Here is a 27,018-nt window from a genome sequence, read left to right on the forward strand (position 1 = left end):
TGTAGCAATCCTCCTGCCTCAGTCTCCAATGTCTTAGGATTATGGGTGTGAGCCACTATGCCTGGTTGATGTAAACATGAGAAATGCATTTTTCATCTCATGGATAAATTCCTAGATAGAATCGCTGGATCATATCCTTTGATCATATCAAAAGATAGTCATATTTTCAATTTTGATGAAAAGTTTTAATTATGACACTCTAGTAGGTATATAGTGATGTCTCACCTTAAATTTAATTTGCATTAAATAATAAATGATGGTAATCATCTTTTCATGTTTTCATTTGCCATCTTCATGTCATCTTTGGTGAAGGATCTATTCAAATAAAATACTTGGTAGAGGGACTGGAGAGATGTTTCAGTGGGTAAGAGCACTGGCTACTCTTCCAGAGGACCGAGTTTGAGTCCTAGCACCCACATGTCAGTTCACAACCATCTGTAACTCCAGTCCCAGGGGATCCAATGGTACCAGACATTAATGTGGTATGGAGATACACATATAGACAAAACACCTATACACATAAAATAGATCTTTAGCCCGACAGAGGCAGGCAGATCTCTGAGTTTGAAGCTAGTCTATAGAGTGAGTTCCGGGACAACCAGGGTTACACAGAGAAACTTGTCTTTAAGAAACTTAATTATTAGCTGAACAGTGGTGGCATATGCCTTTAATCCCAGCACTCAGGAATCTCTGTTCTGTTGAGTTCAAGGTCAGTCTGGTCTACAGAGTGAGTTCCAGGACAGCCAAGGCTACACAGAGAAACCCTGTCTTGAAGAATTAAAAAAAAAAAAAAAAAAAAAAAAACTTATTACTTATTTATTATTATTATTTCAAGCCACATATTTAATAGGTATTTTGTGTCTAAAGGGTATAAGAACTCTTAACACTCAGCAGTTAAAAAAACAAAATACCGCGGGGGTGGGCACGCTTTAATAGCATCGGAGCAGAGGGGATTCTGTGAGTTCGAGCAGCCTGATACAAGTGAGTTCAGAAAGCAAAACACAGAGAAATGTTCGAAAAAAAAAAAAAAAAAAAAAAAAAAACAAAAAACAAAAAAACAAAATACCCAACCAAAATAGAAAATGTTCCAAAGACATGTCACTGAAGAGAATGCACAGATGACAGATGTTCAGAGCTGGGTGCAGAGCTGGAGTGCTTGCAGCATATGAGATGGTGGGTTACAGCCCCACACTGGGCAGAACTGCTGAGTGAAAATAGTGGCACCACCATGTGATGATGATGACGTGGAAAACTGGTTCACTCCTGACTGCTGACAGGAGTCCAGATGTGCAGATCTCCACACAAGGAGCACATCATCTTAACTGAACATTCTGGCAGGTGGCCCAGGAGGCCATTCCTCGGCATTTATAGTGAAAAATAAAAAGCTATGTTCACGTAGAAATCTGTGCACAAATATTCATAATAGCCAAGAGTGGAGGAAGTCCTAATGTACTTCTGTATAAGTCCTGCTCAGAAATGGGCATGAACCACTGATATGTGCAGCAACCTGGGTGTGAAAGTCAGTATCTGAAGGTTATATTCTATACAACTCCCATGTCTGTACCATTCTTGAAATAACAAAATAACAGGAAGGCAGTGCAGTGCTGTGACTGCCTAGACATGGAGATAAGCAATCTGGCCACTGAAAGGTCATGTGGCAGATCCTGTGGTAAAATTCTGCTCAATGCTAAATGGTGATCTCACATGGGTCTGCACATGTGAAAAGACAATATAAAACAAAATACACAAGAGTTGACAGAGTGCAGATGAAATTAAACAGCTGCTATATAATTATAGTGTGTCTGCACTCACAATCAGAGACATACAAAGTCTTCATCACACACTATATGAACCCACAGTTCTCAAAGATCCTGAATGTACTTACCACTACATAAGTAACCCAGGAAGAGAATAATTGGGGAGTAGGATTATTTTTTACAAAATATAGTAAGTAGATGATGGATAGTTTATAGAATCTTGTTATTACTTTCATTATAGACTACCTAATGCCTTCTAGTCTTCTTTTTTTGTTCTTTTTGTTGTTGTTTTCTGTGTAGCCCTGGCTGTCCTGGAACTCGCCCTGTAGTCCAGGCTGGCCTCGAACTCACAGAGAACCCCTTGCCTCTGCCTCCTAAGTGCAGGGGTTAAAGGTGTGTGCCACCATGGCCTAGCTAAAGTCTTATAGTTATCTTAACTTTGTGCAGATCCCAGCTTTCTACAGAAAACCAAACTTAAAGTTCTCCCTGACCCTTCTCTTCCCACTCAACAACGCATGCCATGTGCCAGCCACACTCAGCTTCCTGTTTGTTTTGGACATGGCCTTTTTTCTTTTCCCAAAGCTTCCCACATTCATCTACTGTTTCTAAATCCTGTTATACTTTTTGTGAAATCATAGGTCTTGGCAGCCATTATTTAAACCTGGCTTTGACCTATCGGCCTCATGTGGCACTTTAACTGACAGTCTTGCTTTGTTTTCTTGCCCCTCAACTGTGAGCTCTAGCAAACACAAACCCTTACACACCTGCATGTGCACTTCATGCATACACACATTGTAGGTGTCAGGAAAGCTTTCTGTGCTTATCAGCTGAATTTAAAATAGATGACTGAAAGTAAATTTTTAGGCAATACTTGAGAGTTGGAATACACAAATGTACATTTAATCATCATAGCCTAGCTTAAGATTCCTGTGCAGGTCTTTAATATTAGTACCTAGGGTTGATTTTTACCTGGGGCTTTTTTTTTTAAATGCTGAATGCCATTTATTGAAGGAGGGAGGAGGTCTTAAATACATGCTTACAGCACAATGGGAGAACCCCAGAGGGCTATGGATGTTTTACAATCTTGCATTGAAACTGTTAACGCCCATTATGCAGGATACACAGACAAGGAACTTCCCTTAAGCATTCAGGAGGGTGGAAGGGGCTTTTCTTCTTCTGCCATCTCTTCTCAGTTCCTATTGAAAACCCCTAGACTGACAGTTTGTTTTTGGTTTTTTGTTTTGTTTTTTTGTTTGTTTTTTGAGACAGGGTTTCTTTGTGTAGCTTTGCGCCTTTCCTGGAACTCACTCTGTAGACCAGGCTGGCCTCAAAGTCACAGAGATCCGCCTGGCTCTGCCTCCTGAGTGCCGGGATTAAAGGCGTGTGCCACCACCACCCGGCCGATAGTTTGTTTTGAATATTAGTATTTCTAGGATTATATTGTCTTTACTGTATTTTACTTGAATATTCCATCTACAAAAATAATTTTTAAAACTTTCTCATTTATTGGACTCCTAAAATTATAGTAACATAAAATTATCTTTTTTTTTTTTCAATACTATAGCTTTTTGAAAGCTTACCAAGTTATTTTGACCTTCAGAGGAGAATGTCAACCTTAGAAGACCAGATAAGCAATCTTCTAGGGGGCATACGAGTCGTTTATGTCGAGGAGTTGCAGCCAGCACTCACACTTGAAGAGTACTACTCCCTCCTTGATGTCTTCTATAACCGGCTGCTGAAAAGTAGGATACCTTCCCACCCTCAGAGTCTGAGTGGCTTGCAGATGATCCTTAGCAGGCAAGTGTCTGGAACTGGATGGTATGTGTGTGGTTTTGTTTCATTGTATGGTTCTTGTAAATTTAATAATAATAATAATAGAAATGAGTAGATGGAGAAATGGTTCAGTAGTTCGGTAGAAGATTCAAGTTCAGTTCCTAGGGCTCATGTCAGGCAGCTCACAACCAGAGGATCCAATGCCTTTGACCTCCTCAGGCACTGCACTCAACACAGAGGCAGAGGCGTGTGTGTGTGTGTGTGTGTGTGTGTGTGTGTGTGTGTGTGTGTGTGTGTGTATACAAACATATATTTATATATGTTTTTATATTTATACACAAAAATACACACACACACACACACACACACACACATAATTTCACATGATTTTTTTAAATGGAGGCCAGGCTTCTTGTGCACACCTGTAATCCCAGTATAGCAGGTGGATCACTGTAAGTTCAAGACCAGCCTCAGCTAAACAATGCACCCATCTTAAAAACAAAACAGAAGAACGTCATGGCTTGTGAAGAACTGTAGTCACGGCCCTGTTCTGCATATGTCAAAAACCAAACTGAGGGACTGAAGAGTGGATCTCTACACCATTCTTGGAAAACATGGCCACTGATCAGTGAAGTCAGTCTCAAGGTCTCAGACTCACCTTGAAGTAGGTCACTGCCATGTCACAGAGAACAGTATATCATCATCAGTGTTGCTGTAATTTAATGTGCATTTTCGGATGACGACTTTTCAGTCACTTGAAATTAAAAAAAGCATTGTCTGTGGAAGTGATGATGTTTCCCTTAATACATACTTTGTTTCAGCGACAGGTACGAGCCAAGCTTGCATGAACTTGGGCATTTTAACATCCCAGCCCTCTCAGATCCAACAAGCCTCCAGTCATTTATGAGAAGCAAAGCCCAGCAGGCAAGAGAAAACATGACAAGAAGGGCGGAGTAAGTATTGTCCACTTCCAGATGTATGAGGGCCTGACTTTTAAACAGAGACTAGAAAAGCATTATCTGCACTTTAGTTATTTTATTCATGTACAGCTGCTGTGTCTGTTGGTATCAGCAGGGACCAAAGAGGGCATTGGACCCCCTGAAGGTGGAGTTACAGGCAGTTGTGTGCCACCACAAAGGTGCTGGCATTTGCGTCTCTGTAAGAATCACAAGTGCTCATAACTGCTGAGCCATCTCTCTAGCCCTATTCTATTTAAATTTTAAAGTGTGACTGGGTTTATAAGTAGTCGTGTTTCTGTGGTGTTTACAGCTTGGAATCACTTGACAGCCAGTGGTTTCCTTGTCACGGGTTTGAAGCTATAGAGTTAAGTCCATTGTAGAGGAGAAAGGGTAGGAGTGGGTCCATCCAAAGGAGTGGACAGACAGATGGACAGCAAGTTCAGATGGTGAGCAGGAAGGGAGAAGCAGCTCAAGGCAGGGTACAGCCTGATTTCAACATCCAAGTAAGGGTTTATACTCCTAGGTTTTTCTTCGCTTTGTCACTAGCAGTGGCTAGGGGAGGCGTATGAAAGCTGTTAGGAGCACTGACTGCTCTGTAGAGGACCCAGGTTCAATTTCCAGCACCCACATGGTGCCTCGTGACCATTTATAACTGTGGTTCCAGGAATGCAATACCCTATTCTGGATTCTGAGAGCACCAAGCACACAGATGGTGCACAGATCTCCATGCAGACAAAACACCCATACACATTAAAAATAATAAATCGGGGTTGGGGATTTAGCTCAGTGGTAGAGCGCTTGCCTAGCAAGCCCAGGGCCCTGGGTTCGGTCCTCAGCTCTGAAATAATAAAATAATAATAATAATAATAAATCTTGGAGGGTGGGGGAAAAATATAAATCTTTGAAAAATAGGAATAAATTGTGTATTATTTTTACCTTACTAATGCTAAAAAGGTTGATTTTTTTTTTTTTTAAGAGTTTTATGTAGAAATAAATCAGCCAGTACTGGGCACAGCGTAACTCTTGGCATGTCTTTTTATATGACTGGCTTGTATGGGCACTATGCCATCTCCCCAACATTTAAGAATATTGTTTATATTTTATCTTACTTTATTTAGTAATAGCTTGTGATTTTTTTTTTTTATCTTATAGGTTAAAAGTTATTGAAAATGAATTGATACAGGCTTCAACAAAGAAATTTTCTCTGGAGAAGTTGTATAAAGAGCCCAGCATTTCTAGCAGACAGATGGTGGATTGCTGTAAGAGACTTCTACAACAGTCACTGCCTTATCTGCGTGGGATGCACCTCTGTGTGTCACATTTTTATTCTGTTATGCAAGATGGAGACTTGTGTATCCCATGGAATTGGAAGAAAGGAGAAGCCATGAAGTAGCACAGATATTGTTTTATTTTCTGGAAAAAATGAGAAACTGTTGAATTTATTTAAATTCAGTTTAATACTAGTATTCACATGTTAGAACAAAGTTTCTAACTGTTGCTTTAAAAGTGGGCTGAGCTTTTCTTTGTAGTGAATTTATGCTAAGAAACATGTTTTTAAAAGGTTTTATTCACCCTAGTCTTATGATGCTGATGGCCAGGCAAAAAAGATGCTTAGAAGAAAAAACTATTTTAAAGATATGTAATAGAGAGTTCTATAAAAGTCATATATATTTTTATATAAGTGAATGTGCGTATGTATAAATTGGCCTCATTCAGTATAGCTCTTTAGTACTAGAACTCATTTTCACATGCAACACAGTTCAATGTGTGTCTTCATAATTACATTCTATAGACACACACTTTGTAGCCAGTAATGGACAGTTATGTTCAAAACAGATGATTGATGAGTAGCAAAAATTAAATAACTACATTTTGTTTGAGAAAGATTTAAAAAAAAAAAAAACCTATTGAATATATGCTGTTAACACTGTCTGATACTAGTTTATTAAAATGTCAGTGACAGAGAATTTAAATACATGATTTCTTCTACCATTTAAAATATTGATAGAGCATATGCTTGGTAGGCACAGGCCCTGGGTTCCATCTCTAGTACCAGGAATGAGTAAGATGTACTATTGTAATTTAGCCAGAAGCTCCTTTTAAAAGCTGTCTTCATTTCTTCAGCTCTGGCCCAGGTAAAGCCTGCTGCCTCCTGTGGTCTCTGGTGTCTCCCACCCAGTGGGAGACCCACTTTCTATTCAGAGCAGACCCACCCTACATTCCACACTACACTTCCCCCCCCCCCCCCCCCCCGAGAAAGCCCTAGTGAATTTTTCCCACAGTGCATTAGAACAAAGGAGACAATAAAATCAGTTTTCACATTTTGGGTTTTTATAAAACATCAGTTATTTAAACAGGTCAAATGTGTGTTGAAAATAAGAACTGACTTTTAAAAGGATCGTTTGTGCCATTATTGCTTTTGACCCGTGCTAATTTGACAAATGTTGCTGTAAATATTCCCCATAAGAAAGAGTCCTCAAGTTGGGTTTGGTGACGCACACCTTTAATCCCAGCACTTGGGAGTCAGAGGCAGGTGGATCCCTATGAATTTGAGGTCAGCCTGGTCTACCAAGCAGGTTCCAGGACAGCCAGGGCTGTTACACGAGAAACTCTGTCTCAGGTGGGGCGGGGGGAGGTTGGGATGGGGAGTTCTCAAAGATATGATAGTTTATTGGAAAATTGTTTGGATTGTACCACTTCTAACATCAGCTAACAGAATCTTCTGTGATGTGTGTTGAATTGGATTTGTCTCCGAACTAATTGTAATAAATAACACCTTGTTGATCACTTAGCTGCTTTTCTTGTTGTCCAGTTGTTAAAGTTTCACAACTAGGAGAATCGTAGTAGGAAATCGTTAGAAGTGATCCTTGGGACTTCATCTCCAGATATATGTGCTCCCCCACCACAGAGAGAAGAGGTGAAGCCTCTGGAGAGACCTGAGTCAGATCACAGCTGAGCTGCCCCCACAGAAAGAGCTGGGACTAGGCCCTGAACTCCAGGGCTGTGTCTGTTCCCAGCATGGGCTGCCAAAGCCCTTCTTCCTCCCTTTGTTGTGGAAAGGCCTCTACCCCTAAGTAGCCTCTGAGTTAGTGAGAGGAAGGCTTTGAGAAGTGGGCACATGAGATGAAGAGCCAGGGCAGTTCACCACTACTGGAGCCTAAAGACTGAGCACACTGTGGGCAGTGTAGGCCTGGGGGGTTGGAGGGACGGGGGCACGTCCTGAGCAGGATTCATACTCTACAGAGGGACCTAGAAGCACACTGGAGGAGGGCGACACAGCCTGTGCTTTTCAGTACCATACTGTTTTGGTCAGTGTGGAGTCACTTGATGGCATCATGGGCAGACCTGCCCCAGTCTCGAGCCCAGAGTACACAACCCCGGCTTACCTGGCACTCAACTTTGGCTCACTTCACACCGACAATGAACGCCCACCTCTGCAGGGACCCTGCTTGCCCACAGCCCCGACAGGGTCTGGTCTCATCTATACCACCTGCCCCCTGAAGGTTGCTCTCTGCCTACCTAGTAACTGTGGGCTGGCTGAAGTTTCTCTGTCATCCAGTTTTATCTGGTGGTACAAACACCACCCCTTTTTGGTGTAGTGCTGGAGGCTGAACTTTGGACCTTGTGCCTGTTAGGGCAAGTGTTCTACTGAGCTACATCTGCAGCCAAAACACCCTGTTAGAGTGTGAGAGTGTGTGTGTGTGTGTGTGTGTTTGTGTTTGTGTTTGTTTATGCACACATGCATGTGGACATGCACTACAGTATGTATGTATAGGTCAGAGGACAACTTTTAAGAGCTAATTCTCTCCTACCATGTGGATCCTAGGGAATCCAACTTGATCAAGTGCAGGCTTGGTGGCAAGTGCCTTTATCTGCAGAGATATCTGAGATATCTTGCTAGCCCTAGAAATTCTTTCATAGCTTTAAGAGGGAGTTACTTTGCACGAAACTTAAATGGTCATATAATAAAAAACTGGAGCTGAAAGATCAGAGAAGCAGAGCAAGCCACAGCTACCACCTCTTACCTCACCAACTTCTCAGCCTGACAGAGCCTCTATAAGACAGCGAATTCCTGTCTCCTCTCACCTTATATTCCTTTCTGCTGCCCAGCCATATCACTTCTTGCCTCAACCTTCCTAGTGCTGGGATTAAAGGTGTGTGATCCAAAGTGCTGGAATTAAAGGTGTATGCCACCACTGCCTGGCTCTGTTTCTATTTTAGACTGAATTAATCTCATGTAGCCTAGTGTGGCCTTGAACTCACAGAAAACCAGACGGATCTCTGCCTCCCAAGTGCTAGGATTAAAGGTGTGTGCCACCACTGCCTGGCCTCTGTGGCTAACTGGCTGGCTATGTCCTCTGATCTTCAGGCAAGCTTTATTTTTTAGATTACAAATATCACCACAGAGTTACATGTTTTTATCATGGGGACAGGTTAACCTCTCAAGTAGTCAGTGTTACAGTTTCCCTTGAGTCTGGCCTTTTATGTAAACCACTGTGGGTCACTAGGGGCTCCAAATGGTTGTAGCCCAATTGTTAAAAGGTGGGAATCCTGCTTGTATTTTGGGCCTTTTGTCTCTGTATAAACTACTTATTTCCTTTGGAGAAGTGTTGCTGTTCTGTGTTGGCACCTTGTAAAACAGCTGCACCAAATCAAGACTCAAGAAAACAGGTCCCTCATCTCCCCAAAGCCCTTAATGTCTTCACAGGCCAATATACAGATTTGAGCATGCTTCCTATGTCCTTGTCAGCGAACCTAATTCTCTTCCTAGCTGGGCATTATTGAACCTGCCTATTCACCTCCTCATGAGTCAAAGAGAATAGGAAGATTTGACTCTCCCCAGATGTTTTCCTGAATTTTTTAAGGTTATATTTGCAGCCAACTGGGCCAAGGGAAATGAGTGATACATGGTGCCAAGTTGCTGGGCATGCTGCCAACAAGTTGACTAGGACCCTTTTGCTCTTCCAGGGCCGGTCCTTGGCAGCCTTTGTAACCCTCAGAGTCTATCAGCAAGCAGTGACAGCAGGCATCTGCAAGCCGTAGGTAACAAGAACCAGGCCAGCTTCCAGCCTTCACAACACTTTTCCTTGTCCAGAATCTTCATCACAGAGGTACAGGAAGGCTTGTTCAAGAGAAGCATGGTGAGGCTGGAGAGGTGGCTCAGGGTTAAGAGCATTGGCTGTGTGAAGGGGCCCAACACAGCTTGACCACACAGCCATGACAGGCCTAGACACAGCTTCTGTGACAGGCTTACTGGCAGGCAACACCCAGATCCAGGAAAAGCCTTAAGCTGATACCACCCAGGGATCTACCCAGGGGTGAGGAAGTACCTGACATCCTAAACATTCCAACGATTAGATAAGGTGTTCAGATGTCCTTGGATCTAGCACACACCTATTTTTGTTTTACAGATACCCCTAGACAATTGTCAGCCAATGGGGTCCTGGACCCTGGGAATCCCTACCCCAACCTCTGCTATGATAAAAGCTCTGCCTCACCTGAGCTTAGGGCTCTCTGCTCTCACAGCTGCGTCAGACAGACAGAGGGACGCTTGCACAGTTAAATTGGAACAATTGTAAAAGCTGGAACTCTCAGCATTTGAGAGGCAGAGGCAGGTAGTCCACCTGGTCTACACGAGGAGTGTGGTGAGAAACTGAGGTGACCGCTGGCTCCCTACCCTAACTGCTGGCTCTGGGTCTCCATGTTACCCCCACCTAGTTCCCTTCCCTGGTCCCTCTATTTGCTCAGACTACTTGTCCGTTCAGATTCCTGTAACGTCTCAGCCGTGGACCTATTGTTAGGTCCACTTTTGCAACCTGTGACCCGAACACCTGACAGAAACAACATAAACGAGGATAGATTTATGTTTGTCTCATGATTTCACAGGGTTTCAGTCCATGGTGGCTGGGACATCAGGACAGAGCAGGAAGCAAAGAGAGGATCAGAGCCAGTTCAAAGTTCCGCCCCAGTGGGCTACTTCCTCCAACTAGATCCCACCTACTCAAGATTCCAACGCCCTCCTAATTAGCACCATTAGTGAGGGAACCTGGAGAGCGTTTCGGATTCAAACCCTAACAACCTGAGTCCATCTACAGCACCCAACTGCACCCCCACGCCCGAACTACCCTCCTGCTCAAAGACCCTTTGTGACTGCTTAGATCTGCAAGGATCTGCAGTTCGGCTCCTCTGTGGCTCTCAGGAGTGCTTGGGCTTTCATTCAGCCTTACCCCCGCCCCCACCCGGCCTGCGGCTTCGGCTTCGCATGGCTCCTAGACTTGCTTTGCCTTTCCTCACTGTACTGAGGCTGTTCCTAACCTTCCGGTGCCCCTGTTACTCCTGAGTGTACAGGACCCACATAACACTCTTTGGCCCCATTTGGGCCCTCATGGAGCCTAAAACAAACTCTGGACCACCTTTCAAGGAACTCTGACGTGGGGACTTGTCCTAGGCTTGACCCGGAAAGACAGTAGGAATGCCTTAGGCACAGGCGTAAAGTTTGTCAAGTGCAAGCCCGAAAACAGGCTTCACCCCTTTTCCATTCCAAGTGCTGCCCATAAAAGCGAGGGTGGCCTGGCTGTGCCCGGCGAATGGGTCCCACTCCCCCTGGCCTGTCCTCATCCCACTTAAGGCCTGCTTCTGTCCCACAGACGTCTTCAGCACCAGAACTGCGGTATTCACCCGCCAAGTGTCAGGACAGCAGAGGGAGTAAAGAAAGCCGTGGAAGGCGGTCTGTGAAAATCTCAGAAAAGTTTGTATTGGGTCTGAAAGCGTTTTTGCAGCTTCCTGTATAAACCTGTGCTTCTTGGGGCTGGGGCTGAAGGTATCTTCACCGAACGCTGCAGGTGTAGGTGGGCAGCCGCTCTGCCAGGTGCTTCATGGAGAGACCCGACGGGCGCTCCCTAGCTCAAAAGGGAAACCGGTTGTTTCCAGTCAGAGCGTTCCTCCTCAGCTTGCTAGGCAGAGTCCAGGGCGTAGAAGGGCTAGCTGGAAGCAGCTCGGCCGGTGGAGGGGACGTTCCCAGGTGGCGCTGCACAGGAAGAGCGCCCCCTGGTGGGGACAAGATGCAGGGCACGGACGAATCTTCACAAAAGAACTTCCCTGCCCCAGGGTCTTTCCCTGCAGCCTCCAGGTTCGCTGGGGAGAGCGATCTGTGTACAGCAGCCGCTGAGCGGGGCGTGCTCCACGCCAAGACCCCGACCTCGCTTCTCTCCAGAGGCTGCAAGAGTAGTCTCCTCCCCTGGAGGGAGGGTGACTTCTCCAGTCTCATTTACCCAGACAAAAGAATCTAGGGATTTCTTCTCCTGTTCAAGCTGACTCCTAGACATATCTAAATGAAGAAAACGGCAGCAGGAGGCACAGGTGAAAGCTGCTCTTCATTTTTTAATAGTCTTTTCCAGTTGTTTTTTTCCGAGACAGGGTCTCACTATGTATCCTTGGCTATTCTGGAACTCACTGTGTAGGCCTGCCTCTTCCTCCCAAGTGCTGGATTAATTAAGGGTGTGCCCAGATTCATTTTCTTGATTAATGATTGACATAGAAAGGTTCTAGGGTGTAAAAGAAAACAAACTGAGCAAGCCAGTAAACGTTCCTCCATGGCCTCTGCCTAGTTCATTGCTTCGAGGTTCCTGACTGGAGTTTCCACACTGACTTCCCTCAGTGATAAGAGTGTGACCTGAGAGTTGTAAACTGAAATAAATCCTTTTCTCCCCAAGTTGCTTTTGGTCATGGTATTTATCACAGCAACAGAAACCTAACCACGAGTATGGATGTACTGAACACAGACTTTTTCTTGCTACTCCCTGAGCAGTTCAGTATAACAATTGCTCCACAGCATTTACATTACATTATGGTTTAGAGATGGTTTTAAGTATGTGAAGAGAATACATTGCATGTTGGGGAATATTATTTTAAGGTATGTTGCTTTTGTTTGTGTTGCATTTGTTTAACTGTGAAGCTGTGTTACTGTGCCTGTCTAAAACACCTGATGGTCTAATAAAGAACTAAACAGCCAATAGCGAGGAAGGATAGGTGGGGCTAGTAGGCAGAGAGAATATATAGGAGGAGAAATCTTGGGAAAAACGAAGAGGAAGTAACCAGAGAAAGACACTACTAACTACCGAAGTTAGAGAACGGGAAAAGCCCAGAGGCAAAAAATAGACTGAATAAGTTAAGTGGCTAGAAACAAGACAAGCTGAGGCCAGGCATTCATAATTAAGACTAAGCCTCCATGTGTGATTTACTTAGGACCTGGTGGTGCCCCCCCCCCCGAAAAGAGTAAAAAACAACAATTGTATGGAAATAGTATCCCATTTTATATTAGGGATTTAAGCATCTGCTGACTTAGTGTTGGCTTGGTATCCTGGTGCCAATCCCAAGAATAATGAAGGGCAGCTGTATACTAAACTATTTTATCTTATTTTCCTGACCCAGTTCAGACATCAATGCTAAAAATTTCAATGGAAGGTAAATGATTACATTTCTGATATTTTCTACACAATATTATATTCTTTGAACAGGCTAAGTACCATTCCTTAAGTTCATTTTATAAGGAAAGCAACAATAATTAAATGACTATAGCTTGAAACAGTTTGGGATGAAAAATAAGGCATAGAGAGAAGACAAAAACAGAGTGGCATGGAATAATTACATGCCTATAATCCAAAGATTCTAAGGCTGTAGTTGAGGCTTAAGGCTACCCAATAAGAACCCCCCCCCCTCAAATTGCTTTTGCTAAATTTTCTAAGACATGATCATGTATAATCAGCAAAGTGGTACATCAAAAATGACCATACACTTGGAACTGTGAGACCAAAGCTCCTCCATTTTTAAAATAAGGCCTCCAGTTTGTAAGAATAGGTTTTAAGTTCCCATAGTTAACTCAAGTTCCCGGAAACTGAAAAGTACAGAATAACAAGTTAATCAGGTGGTGGTGACTGTGTGACCACAGAATGTCCTAACCCTGGTCTCCATGTTAACTGTTTGGCTACAGAATGTTCCAGCCCTCGGGCAGCCATTGAAAAATGGTGACAAACAACCACCCCCCTTAGCCATAAGATAAAGATAAGGTTTCTGCAAAGTCCCTGAAAATGAGCCAATCAGAAATGTGCCCATACTGAAATTCCCTGCTATTGTAATCTTGTGGTTTTTGCCTTTAAAAGCTGTGCTCAATTCAGGCTGGGCTCTTCCTCCAGGATGTGCTTGACAAGGTCCCTGCCTAGGTTTGAATTGCTCCCAAATAAAGCCTTGCTTTTGTGTTCTGGTATGCTCATTTTCGGTGATCTCTCTGGGGGTCATGATCTGGGTACAACAGAACCTGTGACTATGTATGTTCCTTACATGGCAGGAAGGCTTCCAAGCGAATTGTATTTGGGACCTTACAAATTGGAGATCTCCATGCATTATCTAGGTGACTCAGTTTTATCATTTGAGCCCTAAAAGAGCAGATTTTGCTCCAATTCAGACATGCAGAAGCAGGTGTGAGGGAGACTTGTGACAGGGTAAGGCAGAGGTTCCACCATTTGCTGAGCCCATTTTAGGTGTTTAAGTAGAATTATATCTCCTTGATGGAAAGTCCTGGGAAATTTACCCTACTCTATTCTAGGAACCTGAGGTCAAGATGCCCCATCTAATTTATCTTAGCTTTTTGTTAAACTGCTTGCTTGTGCAAAACTTCCCCCTGCAGCTGCCAAGCAAAATAACAGAATGTGGTTTTTGCATTAAAAAACCCCTTGCTCAGATTGTAAAACATCAGTAGAGAACTTCTGCCCTCCAGGGTTCTCCCATTGTGCTGTGAGCCTGTATTTAAGACCTCTTCCCTCCTTCAATAAACAGCATTTGGCATTATAAATAAACAAACAAACAAATAAATTAAATAAATAAATAAATAAATAAATAAATAAATAAGAAAAAATTAACATAGCTGACAAAAAAAAAACCTTGCTCAATGGGCAGCATTGGTGCACGCCTTTAATCCCAGCACTCTGGAGGCAGAGCCAGGCAGATCTCTGTGAGTTCGCCAGCCTGGTCTCCAGAGTGAGATCCAGGACAGGCACCAAAACTACACAGAGAAACCTTGTCTTGAAAAACAAAAAATAAAAACAAAAACAAAAACCCCTTGCTCTAAACACTTAGGCTATCCTTGGGTCCCAAATACCTGAGTATAGTCCCAGCCAGCTAGAATCGAGACTTTCAGTTGTCTATAAACTGTCTGGGTGGTCTCCTCTGATGGGCTCCCCATAATAGTCTAAACAAGAGAAGGATTTGACTGGCTGTTGCTAACTTGAATGTGGAAAGGGCTAAGTAGAAACCATAAGAAGGAAAGAGCTATCAATAAAGTGAGGGAGGGCCAGGCATGGTGGCACATAGTTGTGATTCAGCACTCTGAGGTGGAGGCAGGAGTATCAGGAGTTCAAGACCTAAAATAACAATTAAATAAATAAATAAATAAATCAACAATTGTTATAAGTAGCAATAGGAAGCTCAGGAAGTATGTGAATGCTGCCCTGGGACAGGTGCAAGAAGGTCTGCAAGTCTAGGAGACTCTTGGCAATGCTTTGCTTTCTTTAGAAACGTCACCGTGCTCTATTTGATGTGTCACCCAGGCCAACCAGCAGCATTCTGATTCTTGCATTCTTTGTGAAGCTTTGCTTGCACAGGCAAAGGAGCCCTCCTATCCACTCCACCCCACCCTCCCAGGCCCACAAGGCTGACCTGCAGGAATTCTGGGTTTGAAGCTTACCTGTTGGAAGTTTATAGGGTGGCCGAGGCTGGGCTGATAGCTTCACAGAGAAGGGATAATATTAGAAGCTGGGTGTCCCTAGCAACGTGGTCTTTGTTACGTAAAGCATTCCATCCTGGCCAGGCCTGATTCCTCCTGGGGAACATACACCACTGCCTTCAGCTTCTCTGTTACTGTGCCAGATGTTCCCAAACCCTGGAGGTTACCCTGGCATGTCTTTGCTTTCTATAGCTCTTGCTTTCTCGAAGTCCACCACATGGCTTCTCTTCCAGACATCAATGTGCAGCCAAGCAGGAATATGGCAGGTTAGTGTACATCCAGCACAGATCCACTCCCCACTCGCCTCACACCCTTTCCATGCCTTGTCTTCATCAGAACGAGATCCTGCCCACTTGTCCTCATCTGTCTAGACTCTACCCCAGCCTAGGTGCATACCCCTTGAATCCTCAGCAAGCTGCCTCTGACCTGGGGTGGCCCAAACCCTTCAGGCCTCATGTCTATCAAGTGTCAAATGGTGCAAGCTCATTTCACTGGCCATCCTAGTAGACTGGCCTAGGTCATTCAACCAAGATTTTCTCCTCTTACCTACCTAGTGGTGTTCACTGATGGGGTCCATGAGCACTGTTCCTTAATCACATTACTCTATGCCCAGATGTTTCCCACTCAGTAACCTCCATGGCAACCTTCTCCATTGGCAATGGTGGTCATAGGTATCCCAGGAACTTGAATTAACAATGCCCTAGCACAAGGTATTCCTCTCTCCCTGGCTATACTCATCAGCTTTCATTGGTATTTTAATGTGTAGCCCAAAACAACTTTTTCACAGTGGAAACTAAAGAAGCCAGACAGTTGGACATCCTTGCTTTACAGTATTACAAGGAAGTCGTGCATTCAACTTACTTAGTATAGGTTAGATTTGGGTCTCCATTTCAACCATCACACAAAGCTGATAAGCTACTCTTTGCTTTTTAACAATGAGCCCCAAATTTCTTCTTTGATTTCATATACCTTCAGGTACCCAAAGAGCTGGCTGGGCTCCTTTTGTTCTACTTGGGAGTCACAAGTAAGGAGTTAACAGCTCTAGTGTTGGAGTCCGTGGGTTCTGAAGGCTTTATGAGATGGGCTCATAGACTTGAAGGCTTAAAACCCCAAGCCTTGGGAATTCAATTTACAGCTCCAAGCTTTGGTGCTCAGGTTAGAGGGTTACAGCTTTGGGTTCCCATTGCTTGGAGGCCCAGCATTTGGCAGCTAGTGAAATCCTTCACTTTGTGCAGGAGCTAGTGTTTGGTGTCAAGTCCACAGCACTATGTGACAGTGAGCTTCAGTTGTTGGGATCCTCTACCTTCAAAGGTGGCAGCTCCCAGGAGCACTTCCAGTCACAGTGTTCTTTAGTCTTGGCTCCGTACCTTCCCCACTTTACACTCCTACCACCCTTCTCTGTTTTGACCGCCCTCATTCCTACTTCCTTCTGCCCAGCTGCTCTCTCAAATGCCCTCAGTACTGGTGCCACTGTCACTGCTACCTCTGCTGCTGATCCTCTTCAGGAAACAGGCTCAGCCTACTGTCTGCTTAGGAGAAAACAAGATTATTTGGGAGAAGTCTTTTTTTCAATAGAAACACATTAGTAATAACCTTAGAGTACCCCAAATGCATCAGTGTCTCCAACCGTGAGAATTCTCCACTTCTTTCCCTGTGTCTTCCATCTCTCTTGTCTGTAATCTGTCTGTGGTAAAGTCTGAATCTGTACCTGCTAACATGCTGTCTTGTGAATCTGTTCTTGTGTGTGTTTCTAAGAAAGGGCTTTGCACTCACTTTTATTGATGAGCCTCACATGGGGAAAGAATGAGAGATACTTTATAGAAATTCTTAACAGGTTTTACAAGGGATTAAACTTGACTGACTTCACCTGACCCAGAAACACTAAGAAAAAGCAAACATTCACTTATCAAATAATATCTGTATGCTGTTTCCAGCATTTATGGCAGGCTATTTATAAGGTTGCTTTCAGCCTATTAGCATTATTACCATAATACACATACATGCACTGCTCTCTGGGTCAGAGGCATGGAAGAATACAATTTAATTTAAAATACAAATATAATTTAAAATTAAAGTTATATATTAGCTTAGGTTGTAAAAGATGATTGCCAAGGCAAGTAAAGTTGGTTGTTACACCGTTAACTTAAAGGCAGATTAAATATAGCTGGGTAGTGAGTGATAGGCCACACCTTTAATCCCAGCACTGGGAGGCAGAGGCAAGTGGATCTCTGAGGACAGGCTACACAGAGAAACCCTGTATTAAAAAAACAAAAGTAACTTTAAAAGGCAGGCTAAAGAGACATAGAACACAGTGGGAAAGCAGTTTTAAGTGACCTTCAGGCATATTATTAATTTGGTCATGAGGTTCAGCAGAAGTTCCAATCTCTTAGAATATAAGAGAGATTTTCACAATATAGCACCACAGCCTTTAACTAGACCTACTACAGCACACCATGGAACAGTACGAATACCTCCCAGCTGAATAGTCTTGATTGTATAGGGGGAGGGGATTTAAGAGTGGAATGCAAATAAAGGATTGTACATGTACCAATCATATCACAACTCTTGCTAAATTAGTGAGGTTCCCTCTCTCATTTTGAGAATAGCTTCAAGGCCATTTAAATTTCAAGTCTAAGGGCTGCCTTCTAAGGTCAATGCAGGTTATATAAAGTGGCAAGGCCTCCTGGGACATTTATGGCTTTTCAGATATTATGGAACTTGCAGCTAGAATGTTCTCAGAGTGACTGTTAAGCATCCACAACAGCCAGGCTGCCTGTGCAGTCCAGTTGATTGACAGGAGATGTTTGGTTGACTGACAGTTTCCAGCTCTAGGCTGCCAGACATATGGAGAAGTCTATTCACTGCTATTGAAAGGCCTAAGCTGTTAGCTTCTAGCAATTTCACTTATTTACCTAGGAGGGGAGAAATCAAGGGTACTTAAAAGATTTAAAAGCTCATCACTAACATCAAAAACAGCACTGAAGAGTTTTTATTATGTGTGCCTGAATCCTGCCCAGTGCTGACAAAAGTTGAGTCCCTCCAATCTTACTTCACCCATGTTTCCACATCCTTAAAGTCCATTCCTAAATGTTACCTGGATTTCTGTCAGTAAAAATTGGCAAATTGATGCAGTTGTGGGAGTACGTTGTACCTCTTCAGTACTTTGTCTGCTAATATAAGGATAAGGATTAGACAGGATAATTTAAGTCACTTTGTGACTGCTAATTTAAGATTTTTTAAATGTATGTATATGAATATGCACACACAAGTGAGTGCCGGTGCCCATAGAGGCCAGAAGAGGGCATTAGATACTCTGCAGTTAAAGTTACAGGTCTTATGAATCACCTGAGTTGGGTGCTAGGATCCTAACTCAAGTCCTCTCCAAGCAAGCACTTGTAACTGCTGATCCACCTCTCCAGTCCCCTGTATGTTGGTTTAAAAGTAAAGTATAGTGTGAGTATACTGAGGATGCATACCTTATGTATTACATGTTCTTCAGGCAAAAGGGGACCAACATTTGCAGGTTGTTACCTCCTTCCCCAAGATAACCAGCTTCACACTGGTACCCCTCCACAAAAATCATAGATCTGAAGGCCCTACAATCACACAGGGGCACTCCCCTCATAGATCTAGTCCATCTCACAGGGTCTCTCTGCCAATCTAACTCTAGATTTGTGGTTTGCCCCTCAGGACAGGACCTAATACTACCCAAACCAGTTGAGATCTATAGACCAAAGATATTACACACTACTAAGTAATCAAAGTGTGCTATGGAATATTAGTTTAAGATGTGTTCTATTTGTTTATGCTGTGGAATATTTAATGATGCAAAGATGTGTTGCATTCTTTTATGTTGCATTTGTTTATAAAGCTGTGTTACTTTGTCTAAAACACCTGATTGGTCTAATAAAGAGCTGAACTGAACAGCCAACAGCTAGGCAGGAAAGAGAAATAGGTGGGGCTGACAGGCATTGAGAATAAATAGGAGCAAGAAGAGGGTGGAGAGAAAAAAGGAAGAGAGGATGACGGCAGCAGCCAGCCACCTAGCCACACAGCCAGCCACGGGGAGAGAGAGAGAGAGAGAGAGAGAGAGAGAGAGAGAGAGAGAGAGAGAGAGAGAGAAAGAAGAAAGGTATATACAAGATAAAAGGGTAAAAGCCTAGAGGCAAAAGATAGACAGGATAATTTAAGAAAAACTGGCTAGAAATAAGCCAAGCTAAGGTTGGACATTCATAAGAATAAGTCTCTGTGTGTTTATTTGGGAGCTGGGTGGCAGGCCCCCAAAGAGGCGGGGGCGGGGGGGGGGGGGGGGCGGGGGCGGGACACGACCACCAACCAAGTGCTCACCGTTCACAACTGAGACTCTGGGAAAAGCTGGGCAGGCACCACCACCAGTCAGTCAAGAGGGGAAGTGACTCACCTGCAGTGGTTGCAGAAGGAAGGCCCTGCTGTACTAACAACACCAAGGCTTGCAGACTGGACTTCCTTCCTGCTATAGAGGAGAGCCTGGACTGCCTTACCAGCTTGCCCAGATGTGAGGTAAAGGTCTTAGACATCATACTAGCTCTCCTGATCCTAGACAGAGACTGCTAGAAGAGTTTCTGCCCACAATACACCATGGTATTCTTTCTGTCTCTTTACCTCAACATATGCAGTCAACAGTTCCAAGTTGTTTAAAGAATTGCTTTGTTTTTTTACTTTTCAAAAGACCCTGGCTGACACAATTTTGCCATTTTCAACAGTGCCAGTATTAACTTAAAAGATGGGATAACTGGCACACACTCATTTTTGCCACCTACCAGGAAAGTGGGATGGCTAAAAGCATTACTGTCCCAACTCACATGTCATCAACATAACTGTCTGTGTCTTTTCTAGTTTCACTTTTTCAGCAAGAGGAATTGAGAACAGCTCACAATCTCATAATTTAGAGATGGTACTGAGACAGAACACCCTGGTTTTCTTCAAACCAGCACATCACATTGCAGTTCTTAACTGTTCTGCAACCAACAGCCATTTTGTGTTGCTCCAATTTTAGCAGGTAAGAATGTTGGGAATTTAGGAGATGAGGTGGGCCAGCTGTGGTGATACATGCCTTTTTAATCCCAGGACTCTGGAGGCAGAGGCAGGCAGATCCCTGAGTTTGAAGCCAGCCTGGTCTACATAGTGAGTTCCAGGACAGCCAGAGCTATACTTAGACCCTATCTCATAAAAGAAAGTTAGGAACAATCAGACTACAAAAAAAAAAGAAAGAAAGAAAGTTAGACCATATAATTAGCAGCACTATGAGTAGCAGAGATGGAACTTCTGTATAATAATCTGTATAACGGGCTGGAGAGATGGCTCAGTGGTTAAGAGCACCGACTGCTCTTCCAGAGGTCCTGAGTTCAATTCCCAGCAACCACATGGTAGCTCACAACCATCTGTAATGAGATCTGGCGCCCTCTTCTGTATACATAATAAATAAATAAATCTTAAAAAAAAAATAATAATCTGTATAACAATCCAGGTATCAGAGGCCATGCTTAGGTTCTTTATTTTAATATATTTTAACAGTCAAAAGTACCCACAACATTATCCTGTTAATCATAATTTTAGGGTGTATTTATATCAATTTCTAGAAAAACAAGGGAAGCCCCATGTATTCATTCTGACTTCACCAGCACCTCATACCCAAAGGCAATGGAGCAATGGTTAGCACACATGATTCTGTTCATAAGTTTACACTCTTATTTCATGTTTTTTGAATCCACAGAAAATTGTGCAAAACATTAACTCTATTATACATCAGGAATGTTTACATGACAGACACTAGTCTCGACGTTAAACATGCATTTCAATACTGCCCCACCACCGCCCTATGAGGTTAGTACTCCATCCCACTTAAAGAAATAATGAAACCAAAACCCCACTTTCAATAAGCTTCAACTTCATATAAACAGTATATTATATACAGCTTCTGCAAATTTAGTGTAGTTTTCTGAGTTGAGTTGGAGGATGTAACTCTTCTATAGTCACTGTTTTTGTTCTGTTTTGAGACAGGGTCTTGTTCTTTATCCTCAGGTGGCTTTGAACTTTTGGTCCTCTTGCATGAGCATCCCACATTAGGATTACAGGTGTGTACTCCCACACTGAGTTTCATATTCTCCTGTACCATCTGTTCTGCTGATGGCAAACAGGATTCTGCAGTCCCACTATCTAAAAACTGCTGCAGTGAGTTCATTGTTCTTCACATTAATCCTAGAAGGGACCTGTCAGGGACAAGGACAGAACCTCTAGCTAATGGAAAAATACAGACCCTTAGAATCTAGAGCTTAATGGAAAAATACAGCCCCCCTCCCCACTTAAGACAGGGAACTAGAACATCCTGCGGGTCAGGTTGCCTAGCGACAGGGCATTGAGTTACAGCCCTTGGCCTTTTCACCCTGTCAACATCCTGCATAAACATCCTACGCGAACATCCTGCAGCTGCATTGGCTTGCTTCACGCAGATAAGCTTCACGCAGATAACAGCTTCCTGTACCCCTCACCCTGCAAGAGCTATATCAACCCTCTTGGAGAAAAATAAAGTTGCACCTTGATCAGAATCCTGTCTTGGTGTCTTCCTTTGTGTCTCCTGTCCTTATCATTCCGTCCTTAGGGTGGTCGAGTTCCTGTTGAAGCCCTGCTGGCCGGGGCAGGGCCCCACTGGATAAACTTACAATTTCATAAAACTTTTCAAGTTGCCTGGCTGGGCAATCTGTCTTAACTTCCATTTATAAAGGAGTCCCAACCCCAGTTGTTCCACCCACTTCACACTTCAGAACTAACTTTCCTAAGGGATTGCTACGATAGCCCTTCTTCTCTGCACACTGGTCTGACAGTCTTCAGTTAGGATGGGACTGACTACACTGACCAGGTGAACAAGAAGAGGCCACCTGACATCTACTCCTCCATGATGGTCTCAGCCCATCTGTCTATCCCCACCCACAACTTCAGTTTCTCAGGCGGTGGAAAGGCCATGCTCAAAAAGCCTGTGCTTTCCACTCCAAGTTCAAGATCAGACATAGTTGCCAAGACAATCAGAAGCTGTCATCCAGCACTCTATACTTAAAACCATTCACAGCTGGGCTCCTACCCAGCAGCTGTGTACTTCTGAATGACTTTCATCCAATACTTGACTGTTTTAAAAGGCCTGTTTTAAAAAGTATCCCCAACTTGTCTAATCAAGGCTCACTTAAAGCTCCACCCCTGACTTGGCAAGAACTAGGTATCTTTAGAGGCAATTTTGAAATAAAGATTTTAAAAAACTCATACTGTATTTTGACTGTCTTTCTTACTTATGAGTAGTTTGCTTGCATGTATGTCTGAGAGCCACCTGCATGTCTGGTGCATGCAGAAGTCAGGGCAGGGCATGGGATCCCCTGGGACTGTAGGTGGTTGTGATCTGCCATGTGGTGCTGGGAACTGAACCCAGGCAAGGGCAACAGAAGCACTTAAGTGCAGAGTCATTTTTCCAGCTTAGAGAAGCAATGGTGTTTGTTTTGCAAAATCTCTATCCACGTAAGTACCCAAGCTCAGCTTTCCCATGTAGCTGGTCAGGCAGCAGTGACAAACTAGCTGGTAAACCCAGGTGACACTAGCAGTTATGGTATGGGCCTCACAAGAGATGGGAGCAGTGGGGACTCAAGGACAAGGTCCCAGGATAATCCAGATTATGAACAGAGCGATATACCAGAGACATGACATGACAACTAATGTGTAAACATCACCTCTATAAGACTGGACCCAGGACGCAACTTCAGTCCACTCTTAGGATGGCTCACTATACTCCACCCAAGGGCCTCTATACTAACCCCTAAAATCACCAGACAAGATCCTACTTCCTCCACCTTGAGTTCTCTCCCCATAGATCAACATGGCTTACCCTACAACCCAACTCCCTTAAGCTTTTTAGTCAATTAGGGTTTTGTTTGTTTTTGTTTTTCTGAGGTAAGGTTTCTCTACTTAGCTCTGGCTATCCTGGAACTCGTAGAGATGCCACTGCCTCCCAATACCTGGCCCTAGTTAGCTTTCACTTTTAGCAGTACTTCAGGCCAGCCCATTTAAAATTACAGCCCACATCCAAACCAGGTTCCCTGCCATTCTTCTCTGGTTTACTTTGTCCTCAACACATATCACCATCCAGAATATGACCTAACTCATTTAAGGAAGACAGGGATCCAAAGTTCTGGTCACTGGCATGTGAAGGGTGTGCTTATATCTAGAAATGATTAATGCTGCCTGTCTAGATCAAGAAATGGAGCCCAGCACCCTGTCCTTTTCACTTGCCACTGAGACCACTTTAGGACCATAGCTAATAACCACAAAACCAACTGGGAACTGAAGTCCCAGCCTGCAGAGCTCCCTAGGAGACTACAAGTTCTTTGTGCCATTGCTTTGAAAGTCAACAGAACAGCCACTGACTGAAACAAGCCAAACCTAAAGAGGAACTGAGGATCTAAATGGCCCCTTCCCAGCAGACCACCTTACTAAAGCCACAGAGACACACTTTCTAATAACAGACAGCAAGAGTTACCAAAGAGACCTGGCTGTCAGTCCTGGGCTACACCTAGGGACCAGGACCTCCATAAGGCCCCCCAGAACATTGTTCTCTAGCACCACTTTTCAGCAGGTAGACTGAGGAGTCCCTGAGCTTTTAAATCCTCAAGATTCCACACCAAGAACAGAAAGGACTAAGTCTTTGCAAAGGTTTTTCCCAGTGTCTAACAACAAGTTCTCTAGGAATGTAACCAGGAACTATTACACACACACACACACACACACACACACACACCGTCAGAGACCCCAGGCTAATCTCTAACATGGTTTTTCACATGCCGAGCTAAATTGGAAGACCACCTGAAGGTCTTCCCACATACTTTGCATTTGAAGGGCCTCTCTCTGGTGTGAAATCTTCTGTGGCTAATGAGTTGTGAATGCTTGCTAAATGTTTTCCCACAAATACTACATTTGTGGCAGCCTGTCTTAGTGGATACATTCTGGAATGCAATGAACCTGGAGCTCTTATCAGAAGGATTCTCACACTCTTTATGGGGCTTCTTTCTACTCAGTTTTAATTCCTGACTATTTAACCTTGCATCCCGACGAGAAGATAAGCCTGGATTATCTGAGTGCAAGCTACGTTCCAAATGCAGTGTTCTGCTGTGTTTTCTCTGGTCAACAGAACGGACACGTATCCCAACAAAATCTTTACCATGCCACTGAGTTTGAAAAGGTCTCTCTATAGCATGTATCCTCTGATGATTAACAAGACGATAGTTTCTATCAAAAGATTTTTCACACAAGTTGCACTTAAAGCGTCTCTCTCCACTGTGTATTCCCTTATGGTCTAAAAGGCTTCTTTTACGTGTAAAGGTTTTCCCACATTCTTGACACCAAAAGGGCTTCTGATCAGTGAGAATTTTTGACTCTAGATTTGAAGTCTCTTTACTTTCAGGATACTCAAAAGAGTGTTGCCTCTCATGTCGGGAGAGATTGGAACTCCATCGGAAGGCTTTTCCACACTCCCTGCATTTATAGGGTTTCTCTCTAGTGTGAACTCTCTGATGAATGAGAAGGAATGAGCGAATGCGGAACGTTCTGCCACAGTATTTACATTTGTGAGGCTCTTCTGTATTATGACTGCTCTGAGGAATGTGAATCATTGTATTCTGACTAACAGGTAGACCACTTTCAGGTTTGCTTCTAATACTGTGAAACATTGTATCCTGACTAACAGATAGACCACTTTCAGGTTTTCTTTTAATACTGTGATGCTTCAGATGAATAATATAAGCTGACCTATAGGTAAATGTTTTCCCACACTCACTACATTGGTATGGTTTCTCCCCTGTGTGAATCCTCTGGTGCTCAATGAGTGATTTGTCTTGAGTAAAAGTTTTCCCACAATGCTGACATGAAAAATTTTTCTCCACAGTAGAGATAACCTGAGACTGACTGCAATTCTGCTTGAAGTCTTCTCGACATTTCTCTTGTTTACAGAACTCTCGTGTCTGGTGCAGTCTCATATGACGAGAAAAGTTTGACCTCCACCGAAAGGTTTTCCTACATCTGGTACATTTGTAAGGTTTCTCCTGTGTGTGAATCCTTTGGTGTTGAAGAACATAGGACTTACAGCAGAAGGATTTCCCACATTGGCTGCAGTCCAAGTGTTTCTCCTCACTCTCGTCTGTCAAATGATGATTGAGATCCAAGGTGCAGGTGAGAGCTTCTTTGTACTGGATGGATTCACATTTCTTTTTAGTGTGGGTTTCCTGGTGCAGACGGTAGGCTGACAGACGATAGAAAGCTTTCTCACAAGAGCTGCATTTATAAGGTTTCACTCCAGTGTGAATTTTCTCATGTCGCACACAGTTTGAACGCCACTTGAAGGCTTTCTTACATACCCTACATTGAAACAGTTTCTCTTCAAAATGGCATCTCTGATGATATTCAAGATGGGAGCTTTTACCAAAGGTCTTCCCACAATCATGGCACCTGTACACTCTTACTGTATGAACATTCTGTTCCCTTTGGTGATGAGAGCTAAGGATGAAGTCCTTCCCACATGTGTCCTTTTCACTCTCTTTTAGTCCATTGTGAATACTCTGATATACACCACATCCCTCAACTGTGTCTCTGAGCCCTTCCCCATATTTCTTATTATAATGGTGTGATCTTTCTCTGAAGTATCTGTCACGGCCATGCTTAAAGAATCGCTTTTTCTTAGAAACACTCACACACTTAACATGTTTTATATCAAGAATATTACTGCTTCCCAATACTTCAGATTCTTTTCCTGTCCTGTTACTGATGTCAGTTCCTTCCTTCACCTCTCTCACTTGTATGGGGCTTCCACAGGGCTTCGGTAGCCTGCTCTTTTGTTCCAAAGTTTCTTTGAGTCCTGTTCCCTCAGAAACACTTGTCTCAGGACACACTGATGGCACTGCAAAGGTTTCTGTGTATTCTGAAGGGTCCTGTTTCAAGATGAATTTGCTTGACTTAATTTGGGGCTTACCTGCTGGTGAGAAAAAAAAAAAAAACACATACACACACAAGAAAATGTATTTTTCCCCCCATACTTGGAACTGGAGAAGGCAATAAGAAGCTACAAAATAAGATTCTTGGTAGCAAGAATCTTGCCTGACTGCCATTACCTTTTTATGAAAGAGTCAAGATTAAGAAAAAACCATGAAAAGTATCTCAAATAACAGGTAAGGGAAGAGGAAGGCCAGATATAGCAGGCAGAGGACAAAGAAATCAAATCCAGCAGGGCAATAAAAAGAGCTAAGGAAGATTATTAACAACAAGGAAGTAGAGAAATCATGGCACAGGACCACTGCACAAAAGTCCCCAAAAGCCAAGATGTGGGGCCCCAAGAAAGGCCTGACCAAAAGAACTGGATATCAAGCTCCTCATAGAAAGAAGAATCAAACAGTGAAGAACCAGAATAGGATGGTTGCTCCTAAGAATAGGATGGGGTGGTAAAGTAATGAAGCTAGTGCAGACAGGAATAAGGAACATCATAACTGAGTGGAAAAGAGAACAGGGAAGCCCTGTGATGAGCAAGAACTGATACTGAGATGCTAGGGAAGGGACAAGGCTGGAAAGAAATGATCTACAATAGGCCAAGCAGGAGGAAAGAGGCCCAGGGTCCTAGTACCCCTTAGGAGCTCCTAGCAAATAATGGAATATGTCCCTAGTGATGTATTTAAGCATACCAAAGAAAAGAGCA

General features: G+C 43.4%; 2 protein-coding genes across 8 annotated transcripts in view; one reads left to right on the plus strand and one right to left on the minus strand.

Moving 5' to 3' along the window:
• The window catches only part of Tcaim (T cell activation inhibitor, mitochondrial), a 29,572-nt gene extending 22,518 nt beyond the window's left edge, over nt 1–7,054 (plus strand). For both annotated transcript variants that reach the window (XM_028890466.2, XM_028890467.2), the window contains 3 exons: nt 3,322–3,554; nt 4,352–4,483; nt 5,642–7,054. In XM_028890466.2, the coding sequence (XP_028746299.1) occupies nt 3,322–3,554; nt 4,352–4,483; nt 5,642–5,882 (606 nt within the window). In that variant the 3' untranslated portion in view covers nt 5,883–7,054. The remainder of the gene's footprint in view (nt 1–3,321; nt 3,555–4,351; nt 4,484–5,641) is intronic.
• A 13,721-nt stretch (nt 7,055–20,775) lies between these two features.
• The window catches only part of Znf445 (zinc finger protein 445), a 29,869-nt gene continuing 23,626 nt past the window's right edge, over nt 20,776–27,018 (minus strand). For 4 of the 6 annotated variants that reach the window (XM_028890462.2, XM_028890460.1, XM_028890461.2 and 1 more), the window contains one exon: nt 20,776–26,304. In XM_028890462.2, coding sequence (XP_028746295.1) covers nt 24,095–26,304 — 2,210 coding nt within the window. In that variant the 3' untranslated portion in view covers nt 20,776–24,094. The remainder of the gene's footprint in view (nt 26,305–27,018) is intronic. The other 2 variants (XM_028890465.1, XM_028890463.1) reach the window with 1 other exon arrangement.

The sequence above is a fragment of the Peromyscus leucopus genome, chromosome 7 (genome assembly GCF_004664715.2).
Source record: "Peromyscus leucopus breed LL Stock chromosome 7, UCI_PerLeu_2.1, whole genome shotgun sequence".
NCBI lineage: Eukaryota > Metazoa > Chordata > Mammalia > Rodentia > Cricetidae > Peromyscus > Peromyscus leucopus.